Source organism: Nannospalax galili, unplaced genomic scaffold, assembly GCF_000622305.1.
Source record: "Nannospalax galili isolate Female #2095 unplaced genomic scaffold, S.galili_v1.0 scaffold627, whole genome shotgun sequence".
Classification (NCBI taxonomy): Eukaryota; Metazoa; Chordata; class Mammalia; order Rodentia; family Spalacidae; genus Nannospalax; species Nannospalax galili.
Window position 1 is genome coordinate 2,180,975 of NW_008355786.1, and position 14,074 is coordinate 2,195,048.

Genomic DNA, 14,074 nt, shown 5'->3' on the forward strand with positions numbered 1-14,074 from the left:
AGTGGCCCTATACCAAGAATCTTGTGACTACTTTTTGTGTTGTATTAGTTACTTTTCTGTTGCTGTGAAAGAAGAAAAACCAACCAAAGAAATTTATAGAAAGAAGAGTTTATTTAGCTAATAGTTCCAGAAGGATTACAGTCCATAATGGTGGGGAGGAATGGTGGCAAGAGGTGGCTAGAGGAGCATTCACTGTTTCCAGCAGGCGCAGGAAACAGAGAGTGATTGGAAATCCAGCAAAGCATAATAACTCTGTAAGTCCGCCCCCAGTGACATGCTTCTTTCAGCAAGACCACACCTTCTAAGACCTCACAAAACAGTGCCACTGACTCTGGACAAAAGTCCAAATACTTGGAGCTTCTGGGTGACAGTCTCATTCCAAAGACCCCATGTTATTTACCACATACTTTTCTATGTATGCTACACTTTGTTACATATACTCCATACTCAGATGGTTTACAGTATTTCTATCACTGCTTTCATTCATATACTGTTCTTCATACTTCTAGGACCTCCTTTTCCATCCCATTCTCTTAAAGCATGTGTTAGGCAGGATAAATGGTGGTTTCTTCCATCATTGACTTGTTCACACATAAAGGAACTATTTGAGTCTGACTTCAGAGAGAAGAAACTGTAACGCAACAAGCAAGCAGCAGACAAGGCCAGAGAAAGGATATAAACAAATGGAAAGAAGTTTGCTTACCAGGGACATAGACTATGAGCATATAATTTCATATATGGCTATCCTCATGAGTTAAATTCCTGGGAATCACATGGGGGAAGAAGAGAACTGACTCCTGAATGTTGTCCTCTGACTACAACACAAATTCTGGCATGATTTCTACCCATTACGCAAACACATAAACACAAACGTACTCGAAATTAATAACAATGTAAACTGAAAAGCACAATCATTTTAGACAGTTATTGTTCTTAAATAGGAAGGCTTTGTAAAAGAATAAAACAAAAAAACATGGTGACTCCATATGTGAACCTGACAAAATCAAATATCAGCTTACCTCATGAGTGCTTAATATTGTGAGAATCTGCTATCATCTTTCTAAAGATAAAAATTCTAAAACTTTGTTGCAACCTGTGAGGTAGAGTGAGACTATCAAGCACTTTTCAGTGTTGAGTGGCATGGGCCTCTTGAACAGGCATTTTCTAGGAATCTCCTCAGAGCACATTTGACATCAGCATTCTTCAAGCTGTAAATCACAGGATTAAGGGCTGGAGGCAGAACAGTGTATATCACAGCAAACAGCCTGTCTGTAATTGGAGAATTAGGTGATGTCTTCAGATAAACAAAACAAGCAGTTGCAATGAAAACAGTGAAAACAATGAGGTGGGACAGGCAGGTGGAAAAGGCTTTGGACTGACCTTTAGTGGTAGGAATCTTCAGCACTGTTGAGAAAATGTAAAAGTAAGAGATCACAACACAGATGAAACATGACATGCCTAGGCACATGCCAATTCCAATACCTGTATAAATGACCACCAGTGTACCAGAGCAGGAAATCCTCAGTAAAGAAGGAATGTCACAGAAAAACTGTGAGATCACATTGGAGCCACAGAAAGACATGGAAAATGTGCCAGCTGTGTATATACCTCCAAGAAATAACCCAGTGGCCCAGGAAAAGCCCGCCATCAGCACACAGGCACCATCACTCATGATGGCCTCATAGTACAGGGGACAGCAGATGGCTACATAGCGGTCATAGGACATGGCAGTCAGGACAAATACATCTCCTGCTGAGAAGGAAGACATTAATAGTATCTGGAGGGCACATCCTAGGATGGAAATGGAACTGTTATGAGTTAGGCTATTGACAATGAAATTGGGGATTGGGACTGACACAAGGAAGACATCCATCAAGGACAAATTCTTCAGGAAGAAGTACATGGGTGTTTGGAGCTGCAGGTCCAGGGTGATGAGAGTGATGATGAGGATGTTACTCATTAGGGCTGCCAGGTACATCACCAGGAAGAGCACTCCACACAAAGTCTGAAGCTTCTGGACATCAGAGAACCCAAGAAGGATGAACGTGGTCACTGCAGTGACATTGGACATAGTGGGTTCTTTTCACTGCATGTCAGGTGATGAGAAATGAACAAAGAATTGACACTGTCTCAATGAGTTGCACAAAAACAGTAAGGCTAAGTTGAAATGTTTCAGAAATCTACCTTAAATACCTGTACATTTGAATTAAATTCTTGTGTATTTCTCTCTCTCCCTCTCATTCTTATCCCTCCTACTTTTGTAACTTTTCCTTTCTCTTTCTTTTTCTTAGAATTTCATATATTATTACTGTATTTACATCATTTCTATGGCAATGTTACCTTGAATATGCCAGATTCTCTCTCTCTCTCTCTCTCTCTCTCTCTCAGTCTCTCATTCAACAATATTTATTTTTCCTCCCTCTTTATATCTTTCTCTCCTGTGTATTTTCTTCTAGACATTTTACTTATGGCTGTGTGTATGCTAAGCTTGTTTTCATACCACTGACCTACACCAACAGCAAATATATATTTAAATTAACCACATTTAATAATATATGAATGTCAATTGGACTTATTTTATGTTAAGGATGTGACTATGATAATTTTGTGTAAGAATTTTCATAGTATAATTTTGGGGTGGGCTTGTTTACATTTAATAGTAATCTATTTTATGAGTATTGAGTATATCAATTATCTAGGGAAAATTACTTTTAATGTGTGAAAAATAAGGCATGATAGATGGGTAAGATGATAGGCATATAAACTATCCTAATCATTACATAATTTGAGCATATATCAAAATATCACATTACCTTATATCATGTACAATTATTATTTATCAACATGAATCAATAAATAAAAATACAGTAAAGTAAATTAAAAAATATTTAAAAATAAAATGTCAGACTTTCATTTAATCGTGCTGACTCAACCTTACCTCTCTATAAGAGGATTATAACTTTGAAAATAAGGAATTGTGCCAATTTACTGGACATTTCTATCAACTGGTTTTGGAACAAGTTTCTTTACAAATCTTTAGCAAAGAATGAGAGATATTTAGGGGCTAGTTTTTCTAAAACCATTGCTAGTGGCCAATGGGTAGCTTAACAGCATGATAAAAGCTTAGAATATGTCCTTTCATTTTGTTTCTGTTCAATTGCCCTAAACTTTGAGTCAAAGTGCTGACAACTCTGACCATAGGCATGGTTATTCTTTAAGGGTGTTCACCTCAAGCCAGTAACCATGTCCCTACAAGACTGAAGAAAGCAAGGTAAAAGCAGCTATTTTCATTATTATCACCTGCCCCATTATACAGGGTCCCATTCCAGGTCACTGAAGTACCACCAACGATCTTCATTCAATGCCCTAAACCTTTCCTGAACAGCTGTCACCATTGTTGAATGTTCATATAACCAAGTTCCCAGAGGCATGGAAGACTGTTTCTTTATGCTCATGTACCAGCCCTAGCAGAATGTGTAGCACTATAAACATAGCTAAATACACATTGATGGAGAGGTTATGACTCAGAGAAAACCCTATCTCTGTCATACTTCTAGACAAATGTAATTTCATACTTTAGGCTAAATATTAATCCTCATATTATAGACAATTATGTCATGCACCACTCATCAAAAAGCTACCCATTACAGCAGATAGAGACTATTACAGAGTTCAACAACAGGTCACAGGCAGAGAATACCTGTATGAATGATGCCCAGCTCTAAGTGAGACATCTACAGCTGAACCTGGAGAGCTAAGGCTCATGGAACATAGCTCAACAGGGGTACAGTGAATACTAATACACACCTTCACTCTCAAAAGTGAAGTTTCTACACGCAACAGAAGGTAATGAACAAAAAAGGCCACAACTGGTCAAGGTGTGAAGAATAAGAGATTGCAGATTATGTGTCCATGGATAGGCCTTCTATATTAAACCCCACTTACCCAGGGCTCAGGAACCATTGCGGAAGAGAATGGCTCTTGCACTGGCATCCCTCTATAATTTTGGAGATCTTCTCAGTAATTTCCAGTGCAGTGATATTGATGACATTTTTGTCCTGCCACTCACCATTATGTTTTCTGGTTGATTTCTTGCAGATCCACAGTTCCTAATTTCTTGGGACTCCATAAAGCAAAGCTTCCCAGGGCATAGGATTCACATAAGGTAACCCCATTAAAATTCACCTTTTTTCTTGAATATTTCTCCTTCTCATAACATATTGGCTGTAATTTGCTTTTCAGTACTTACCAATACATTCTAATATATTATTTGTATGTTCAAGCTATATTTATAGATCTTTGGCTACTAGGACAAAGTTATACTTTATTGAAAAAAAGTCATATGTGTTCTACATATTGAACTAAATGATAGATACAAAAGTATAGATTTCCAGAGCAAGAATATATTCTTAACTGGAGGAGTTAAAAGATAAACACTTGAAAATAATATAAACAACAAAATTTCTCAGATGATGACACATTTCAAGCAAAAAATTCTCTTGTTTTAGAGGTTAGCCACATAGATGTTTGAGGTTAAGGATTGCAAGATGTTCACAGCAAAATGCATAGGACAAATGCACTAGATAAATATCTGTGGTGGAGACAATTTTTGAAAGCATAGTTTAATGCAAAATAAAGGTGAACCACAGTTGGATAATTTGGGGCAAAACAGTCTCTGATGAACAGGGAAAACGTGTAGTAGAGGGATAAGAACTATGATGACAAGTCAGCCTTTTCCAACTATCAGGCTTCAGAAGTAGGGAAACAAGGCAAAAATGAGGAAGAAGGGTTGAGAAGTGAATATTAATTTACTTTGCTTTTGGCTCCTGCCCTAATTTCTTCAACATCAACTATGCATAATAATTTTTCTTTTAAGCAGTGTAAGCTTTTTACCAATAGAAATTTTACTAATTTGAAATTCATACCTTAAAACAATTAAGATTCTTTAACTTTCTGGAAAGGATCACATATCAGGTATGTAGGAAGGTTTTCCAACAGCTTCACTTGAGGAATGTTTCTCATACAACATCAGTGTTTAACTTAGTGGCTGATCATCTGCAAGTGACAGAACATCTAACTCACTTTTGTAAATTCTATATCCATGACATGAGGTTATAAAATTAGGCTTCTGATAACACTCAGGCTTTTGTGTTAAACTCTTGTCATTTATTTACATAGAAGAATGCAAATATAAAGAACAAGGCAAATATTTACCTTTTCATAAACTTTAATTTGATATCACTTGAGATGTAATAGAACCATTGATCTCTGACAGATCTTTTAAAGGCATTTGGCTACTACCTTGGGATTCTACAAAGGAAAAAGTCTTTCTGGACAGCCTTCCTTATTACATAGATATCTCGGCAGACAATTATTGGTATAATAATTGGTGCTTTATGTAGACCGGGTTGTTCAGTGCCAAGAAATCACAATGGAATAGATCATGAAAAACATGCCCAATGTTTTTCTGAAATCAATTAATTATGCATTCTCTTTGTTAAACAGAGCATAGAGTTGTATACAATGTTATAATTGTAAGCAAATGTTACTCTATATAAACGCTGAGAACTTTTCTTACTGACTCAGGCCATGAACTCCTGCATTAGTTACCTTTGTTATTCTGTGACAAAATTCCTGAAAAACATCCAGCACAAAAAATGAATGATTTATTTTGACACATAGTGTGAAGGTACAGTTCATCATGGCAGAGAAGACATGATCACAGGATCATGCAGGAGGGGTTTTCACATTCCACTTACTTTCAGAAATCAGAAAAAGACAAATGCTAACACTCAGATGGAAATATGCTTCCTCACTTTTTCTGCTGTTCGGTGCATCTTTGCAGACCAGACCGGAAATGCTCTTGTAGACACATCCAAATCCATTTTACCAGGATGATTCTAAACACCCTCAAACTGCCAATAAATATTAACCAGCTCAGCTCCATTCTTTGTCAACTTTTGGACAAATGAGTCACTCTTAAAACATTAGACTATGTTCATTTCATAATGAAAAATGCATTTAGTACATCTTTAAATGTTCCCAAAGCCTTACCATTTCTAGCATTGCTCAGAAGTCTATTCTTCATAGGGCTGGATAGGTTACTTTGTGGTTAAAAGTGCGTACTGCTCTTGCAAAAGACTCAAATTTGGTTCTTAACGCCCTTGTTGGGCAGCTCACAGCTGTCTGTAGTGCCATCTTCAAGTGAATGAATTCTTCTGGTTTCTGTGGGTACCTGCAATTACAAGTATGTACCCTCTTATAGAAACACACACACAGACATACACACACACACTCTCACACACACACACAATATTTGAAAAAAATCTATGGTCAATATTGTGAAAATTTTCAAAGCAACCTTTTAAACATGAGACCCTGTAATATCAAGAGATAAATTACATAGTTCAATATATACATTGTCAAGTTGTAAATATGTCCATTCCAAAAACAAAGACAGAGGAATACCAAGGAAAACATATAGATTGGGTCAATGGAATTTTAGATCCCAACAGGGAAAACATGAAACTTTTAATTCTCTATTTCAAATACGAGGTTTCTGATGGAATCATCTATACTCCCATGTTCTTGAGATGCCCTGTCCCTCCAGAACAGCAACTTATAGCACATGTTACCTCTCACTTTAGCTGGCTTTATTCTATATCTATGGCTTTCTTTTGTAAATACTGGATGTTCTTGATGTTACCAACATTCTGCTGTCTTCGTTTCACCTTAGGCTTCACCTTTCCAGTTGCATGCAATGGTCTCTGGGGTGGCCTTGCAGTGAGTCTATCTGAACCTTTTATGTATTTCCTGGTCTCAGGAATGTTCTGGATCCTCATGCAAGTATCCATGATACTCTCATTTTAGTGTTTTTCACACCTATGAAACCATTATCACATTGATGAAACTGGCAAATTCTACTGTCAGCTCAGGATGTAGCCTGGCTCATGGACAACAGTTGTAGTGGTCTCACCATGCTTTTGATGCTGATAATTGGGAAACATTTACTTGTCACGGTACAATGACCACAGTCAAAGCCTGAAGGGCTTGGGGACCCTGATGGATAGAAATCAGGACACAGGAGATGCAGAGGTCTATGTGCCAGTGCATGTTTATTGTGAACTAAAGCAAGCTTATACAGGAATCAGATCTGGAGAAACCAAGGAATAACTAAGGATACATCACTAAAAAGAAAGTAACCAAGGAATAACCAAGGATACATTACATTACTACCAAGAATACATTACTTCACCAACCAAAACTCACATGACATTTACAGTATCCAAGATTCAGCTACATAATATTCATAATATCTTAGATATAAGATGTACTGTTTGTGATTACTCTTAGCAACTACTATAATTCATTATTTCTATATAGAAACCAAGCTATCAGTGCTGAGAAACTCCCGTGCCCATAAACTGAAACAGAACTCTTTAGTTATGTTTCCAAGACTGCCAATTAATCAGGGAAGCATAGCCTGTCAACTCAGACCACAGAAGCAGAGAGCAGGGAAACTCCCAGGAATGGCTGTGCCATAATAATAATAATAATAATAATAATAATAATAATAATAATAGCTCCCAACATTTACCTAAGAGGGCATTTTGCAACAGAGATTCTAAGGAATTCTCAGTTTAGAATCTCTCCTTTCATTGAATTTGCCTTTTCACAAGTTGCTGTGTGAGGTTTTACTTTCAATGGACCTTCCTATCAAATAGTGCATAAAATGGTGTTTCAGTACAATGCCATCAATTTCTTTGACAGTTAAAGAAGCTTTGCCTGTAATCTTGTTCATTCTCCTTTTCTTAAAAAAATTGCACATTTTTATTATCTTTCTGATTTTTTTCCATCATTGTCCTAAGAGTGGGCAAGTCCAGTTGGGAAGGGAGGAGGAAGTGCTATACAGGGACCCATGGGGTGGGGCAGAGGGAACTCAGAATGGGGAGGGGATGGTGGGAGGCAAGTGTTATTGGTGGAGGGCTGGGAAATGGCATGCTTGGACTGGGGGAGGAGGAGGAAGTTTGGACAGGGGAACAGAGAGGAGAAATGAATGGAATTTGGGAGGTATGGGAATCCATAGGGAAATGATTTGACTCAGGAGCCAACTTAGAAATGCACGTATGATGTCTGAACATTAGTGCATATGTATAGCTGGGGGCTGTATATCAAGGAGCACAGTGTCAGACAGGAGAGACCTCATTATGACCTCATTATCACACAACTTGGAAAATTTGAGCAGGAACTGACGTGGAAACCTTGAAGACAAGATCTCATAGTTTTAGAACATGCTCTACAAGTTACTAACAGAGAAAATCAATCAATGATCCAACCCAGCCCTAAAGCCTAATAACCATGATTGACAAGGCAAACTACCTCTATTAGTGCAGTGGTGTCACTGTTATCTGGGGTGAGGGGAGAGGGGACCGATAGCTATTGAATTGGACTTAAAGTCCTCTTTTCTTATTTATTATTTTTTATGTGTATGAGTGTATTGCCTGCTTGTGGGTAAGTGCGCCTGTGTCATGCAATGCCTGTGGTGGTAAGAGAGGATGCTGGATCACATGGAACTGGAGTTACTAATGGTTGTTAGCCACCATGTAGGTGCTGGTAACTGAACCCAGGTCCTCTGCAAGAGCTCTTAACTGCAGTCACTGTTCTTAACTGCTGAGCCATGTCTCTAGCTCCGTAAAGTCCTCTTAATGGGAGTGAACTAGTGGGTGGCACTGTAATTATAGAAAATATACATGGTTGTAGAGGTCATAGATCCTAGAGAAAACCCTATCCCTGTCATTTTTCTAGAGCAATGAATTTTCTTACTATATACTTAATATGGATTCTTATATTTACAGAGAAGTATTCTATAAACCATTCATAAAATAATTTTCTTTTTGAGCCAGTGAAGCCTACTGCAGAGTTCCTCAACTGGTCGCATACAAAGAGTATGTGTATGAGTGATGTTTAGCACTAGATAACATAGCTACAGAAGAACCCCTACATGGAAGTTTCATTGAACATAGCAAAATAGAGGTAAATAGAATACTAGTACATCCCTCAGATCTCATTAATGAAGCTTCCATATATAACATAGCATGATACACAGAAGGTCACAGCTGGCTAAGCTTTAAAGAATAAGAGACTACAGATTACATATCCTTCAAAGGGATTACTATCTTAAACCTTACCAACAATGGCTCAGGGACCATTACAGAAAAGGAGACAGAAAGATTGTAAGAGCTAGGGTTAGTCCATGAAAATAGGGAAACAGAAGCATTCAGGCCACTGGAAACTTGTTCATGTGAAATTGTGGCAATGGTAGCATCATGCACAAGACCCATGCTATCTCAATCAGACACAGTCCCAGTCTGGGAGCAGTCAAAATGGGAAATGGGAAAAGTTGCCTAGCTTGGCCACTTTTGGATAATGATTACTGCTGAGTGAGGGATAGTAGACTTTCCTTAAGATCTCCAGGTATTCTGACTGAACTCCAATAGATGAACTTGTGTTGAAGGACATGTGGGTACAAATGCTTGATGGGATAGGACTTACGATGTATCACAGGATGCATAAGGTCTGGAGGGGGGAGGTGATGGGTGGGAAAGGAAGTCTAAATTTGATTAAGAACTTGTAGGAAATCTAGCTCAATAAAAAGCTCAATAATTTTTTTTAAAAAAATCAAAGTGGGGTCCAAGCTGTTCCTTCACATTTCTCCCAGAACTGTGCTCACAGAAGATTTCTCTTGGAACTTCGCTCTGTCTGGAACAAAGGACTTATTCTTACTTTACTAAAACAATGCATCCAGCTTGATATGGGTAATGAGGAATCTATCTTATCATCATAAGATTTTTCTTAGTTCACCCCTACTGACCCGGAAGAGCATACATGACCACAAATAGATGTTATCAATGTAAACCTCTATATTTTAGAAACAAAAATGAAATAATTCCTTGCTTCCAATGAATATTCACTATTTTCTGTGCTTGATATCTTCATGACTCTCTCTCTCTCTCTCTCTCTCTCACATGCACACACACACACACACACACATGTACACACCTTCAGAGTTAGGGCAAGAAATGCTCATAAGTGATTAATGATATTACTATAGGCTACAAAAGGATCCCAAGGCACAACAAGCTTGTTTATATTGTAAATAAGTGGAGATAGTATTTTAAAATGTCAAAATATAAGAATAAATTTGGTTAGAGTTTAGGTAAGCTTCCCTTTCCCAGAAATATCTTTCAGAGTCTGTAATCTGGTAAGAGGTTTTAGGGAAGTGCATAGCATAGTGCTCAGGGGATTTGGTGCTTGCAGTGATTCAGAAGACCCTCCAGAAGGCACTGATCCTTTGTTTTCTGATTAGATAATTTAATCTCATTTGTGATAGGATAATGAGAGAGGTAGACATTTTCTCAAGCTGGGACTCCAGTGTAGTAGCACTTTTACAAAATAGCCAGAAAAATTTCCTAATATAACTGTAAGTTGGTTTAAATAATGGAAATTTCATAGAAAACTTTATGGTTTGCTACAATAATTAAATATAGAACATGAATAGTTATTCTAGTAAAGCATCTGATTTGCAAAGTAGATTATATGCATAATAAAGATAAATATTTTGCATTCAAAGACACTTGCAAATAAACCAAAGGAAATCTGTCATAACAAAGTAATTTGTTTTTCTACAGTTGTAATAAGTTCTGTAGACTCTTTCCCCAGAATTCACCTTCACAAAATTCAAAGCAATGCTATCTTGGATTATAGTAATTAGGTTGACAGACACGTATAGACTACTGCTGTGTTAACATTTCCTAGGGAGGAGCAAAACACAGTAGGCAGGAAACCAAATATAGTCTTCCCTCTTTTATGAATTCTTCAGCAAAGCAGTCTCTCCTTTTATCTTTCATATCCCTTTTTGAATCATGCTTGCTCTAATGCTTTGGGCTGCCACAGCAGCTTTTAATTTTCCTTTTTCTCTGAAGCTTCCTTCTCCCTGCCATGTGGATGCCAGGACCCCACATGTCTGACTGCCAAGCCAGCTTTAAACCTCCATAGCTTCTTTGCTTTTTCCTTCTCCCCTCCATCTTTCTCCTCTGGTCTTTCTTCCCTGCACTAAAATGAGCATTTGAAATCTTACCAGGAGAAATAATTAACCATTTAAACAGTTGTAGTCCCAAATTCAAAAATTATATCATAGAATTGCAAAATGAGTATCCTGATTCTATATGTTAACTTGAAACTATCAAATTGTCTGACAAAATTATTAACAATGCTTTTACATTCTTAGTTCTGTGAATGCAAAACAACAACTCTCATCTCAAAGAAATAAGACATAGTTTATTCTGGAGCCAAATATGAGTGAACATGGTCAGAGAACACAGATTCAGATTAGCCCATATTCTATATTCCAATGTGGCAGCAGTTTCATGAAGTTCTTATAGTAACAAAAAAAAGGAAAGTGATAAATCAAGATACTTTTCAAAGACGTTTGTGGAAATATGAATAAGCAGTTATAGTAAAAGAGAAATCTTAGCTATAGATCTCAGATGCTATTTGATGACACTCAGACTTTTTGTTTAGAGGGATTTTAAAATAACAAACTCTAAAAGGTTTTTATCTGATAGTCACAGAATGTTTGGTGAGAAATAAAGGGAGGCAAAGAGTGGGAGTTAAAGATGGCCCAAGATGAATGATAGACTCTAGACCAGTACCATTCCAAACACTCCCAAATCATCGAAGTTCTAATCAGTTGATCAGCATATGTAGATGCTCATTTTTAAAATGCAGCTTTTCCTGGGAACTTTTGTTCACATTTTCTCAGGGAAAAATTTATCTATCTCTATCTTTCCAATGTTAAAATTTATAACATTTAAAAATTTGGCTGTAACTGGTGATGTACTATGCTACTGGAAGATACTTTAGAGTGTTACATGAGCCTTGAATAAATATTATGTAGAAACCTCTTCAAAGCCCATTTAACATCAGCATTCCTCAAGCTGTAGATCACAGGATTAAGGGCTGGAGGCAGCACAATATATATCACAGCAAAGAGCCTGTTTGTAATCATTGGAGAATTAGATGATGACTTCAGATAAACAAAACAAGCAGTTGCAATGAAAATAGTCAAAACGATGAGGTGAGGCAGGCAGGTGGCAAAGGCTTTGGACTGACTTTTACTGGGAGGAATCTTCAGGACAGTGGAGAAAATGTAAAACTATGAGATCACAACACAGGTGAAACATGATATACATACACACACGCAAATTCCAATACTTACATAAATGACTACCAGTGTACCAGAGCAAGAAATCCTCAGTAATGAAGGAATGTCACAGAAAAACTGTGGGATCACACTGGAGCCACAGAAGGGCATGGAAAATGTGCCAGCTGTGTATACAGCACCAAAGAATATACCAGTGGCCCAGAAGAAGCCTGCCATCAGTGCACTCATAATGGCCTCATAGTGCAGGGGACAGCAGATGGCTACATTGCGGTCATAGAACATGGCACTCAGGATAATATCTCTCCTGCTGAGAAGGGAGTCATTAAAAGTATCTGGAATGCACATCCTACGATGGAAATGGAGCTATTACGAATTCGGCTATTGAAAATGAATTTGGGGATTGGGAATGACACATGGAAGACATCCAACAGAGAAAAATTCTTTAGGAAGAAGTACATGGGTTTTTGGAGCCTCAGGTCCAGAGTGATGAGAGTGATGATGAGGAGATTACTCATTAGGGCTACAAGGTACATCACCAGGAAGAGCACTCTACACAAAGTCTGAAGTTTGTGGACATTGAAGAACCCCAGAAGGATGATTTTGTTAACTACAGTGACATTAGGCATAGTGGCTTCTTGTCACTGCCTGCCAAGTGATAAGAAATGAACAAAAACTTGACACATTCTGAAAGAATTGTACAGACAATCAGAAATCCCCTGTGGAAATAATGTCAGGAACCTACTTTAAAAATGTCTGTCTTTGCCTAAAATTCTCTTTCATTCTTTCCTTCCCTCATACCCACTCCATACCCAGCATCACTTCTTTCTTTTTAAAGCTAATTATTTCCAAAAAATATTCATTTTTTTGTGTATGAGTGTTTTGTTGTCATGTATGTAAGTGCACTCATATCGTGGAATAACTTTGGAAGCCAGAATTGGGTGCCATATTCCCTGGAACTGGAGATTCAGATCATTGTTATCTGCCATGTGGGTGCTAGAAACTAAACCCAGGTCCTCTACAAGGGCAGTCAGTCTTTATAATAACTGAGCCATATCTCCCATCCCTTTATTCCTTTCTTTTTCCATTGCTTTCTTTCCTTTTCTCTTCTTTCTTTCTTTCTTTCTTTCTTTCTTTCTTTCTTTCTTTCTTTCTTTCTTTCTTTCTTTCTTTTTTTCTTTTTGTCTTTTTTGAGACAAGGTCTTCCTGTAGCTCTAGCTGGCCTGGAACTCACAGAGATCCACCTGCTCTTTCATTCATTCTCCTCGGTCTTGCATCCTGTGGGTTTTACTTACTGCTGTTTTTATGTTTAAATTGTGATCTGGTACTGAGTTACACTCCTAACATTAATGTTTTTAAAATGAAAAACAACATGAATAATATGTTATTATAAAATAATTATTTTTATTATTTTGTTTTTAGAATTGTGCAAGATAAATTATAAGAATTTTTCATGGTTTCATGTGAATTTCATTTCTACCTAAGTTGCAATAAATCATTGGTTTATGAATATTGAACATATGTCATTTAGCTAGAGGATAAGATTTTGAGTGTCTGAGCAATAACAGCCAGAGATAGGTGGTGATAGGTATGGAAAATACTCCACACACATTATAAAAATGTATAAATGCAATACATTATTCCTTTAATATACACAATTGGGTCTATATGGTTAAATAAATAAAGGGAAAAACTGACATATAATTTCAAAGATAAAATTAAATGGAAGGCTTGCATTCATTCTTGCAGGTTCATCCTCATCTGTCCATAGGTAGATACCTTTAGTCAAAACAGAAATTGTATCAATTTATTGAGCATTTGTGTCAACTGTTATTGTGCTAAATTTTATTGTAA

The 14,074-nt window shown here is 37.2% G+C and overlaps 1 protein-coding gene and 1 pseudogene across 1 annotated transcript; both read right to left on the minus strand.

Annotated features, from left to right (window-relative positions):
* Nucleotides 1-1,114: 1,114 nt before the first annotated feature.
* Nucleotides 1,115-2,071, minus strand: LOC103750376 (olfactory receptor 14A2-like). Its single transcript, XM_008853424.1, has one exon. It carries the CDS (start codon nt 2,069-2,071, stop codon nt 1,115-1,117), a length of 957 nt encoding a protein of 318 aa, XP_008851646.1.
* A 9,855-nt stretch (nt 2,072-11,926) lies between these two features.
* On the minus strand, nt 11,927-12,849 carry LOC103750377 (annotated as a pseudogene).
* Nucleotides 12,850-14,074: the final 1,225 nt, after the last annotated feature.

Excerpts from the sequence above, each read along its gene's own strand:
- LOC103750376 (XM_008853424.1), bottom strand. The coding sequence starts at position 2,071 with ATGTCCAATGTCACTGCAGTGACCACGTTCATCCTTCTTGGGTTCTCT.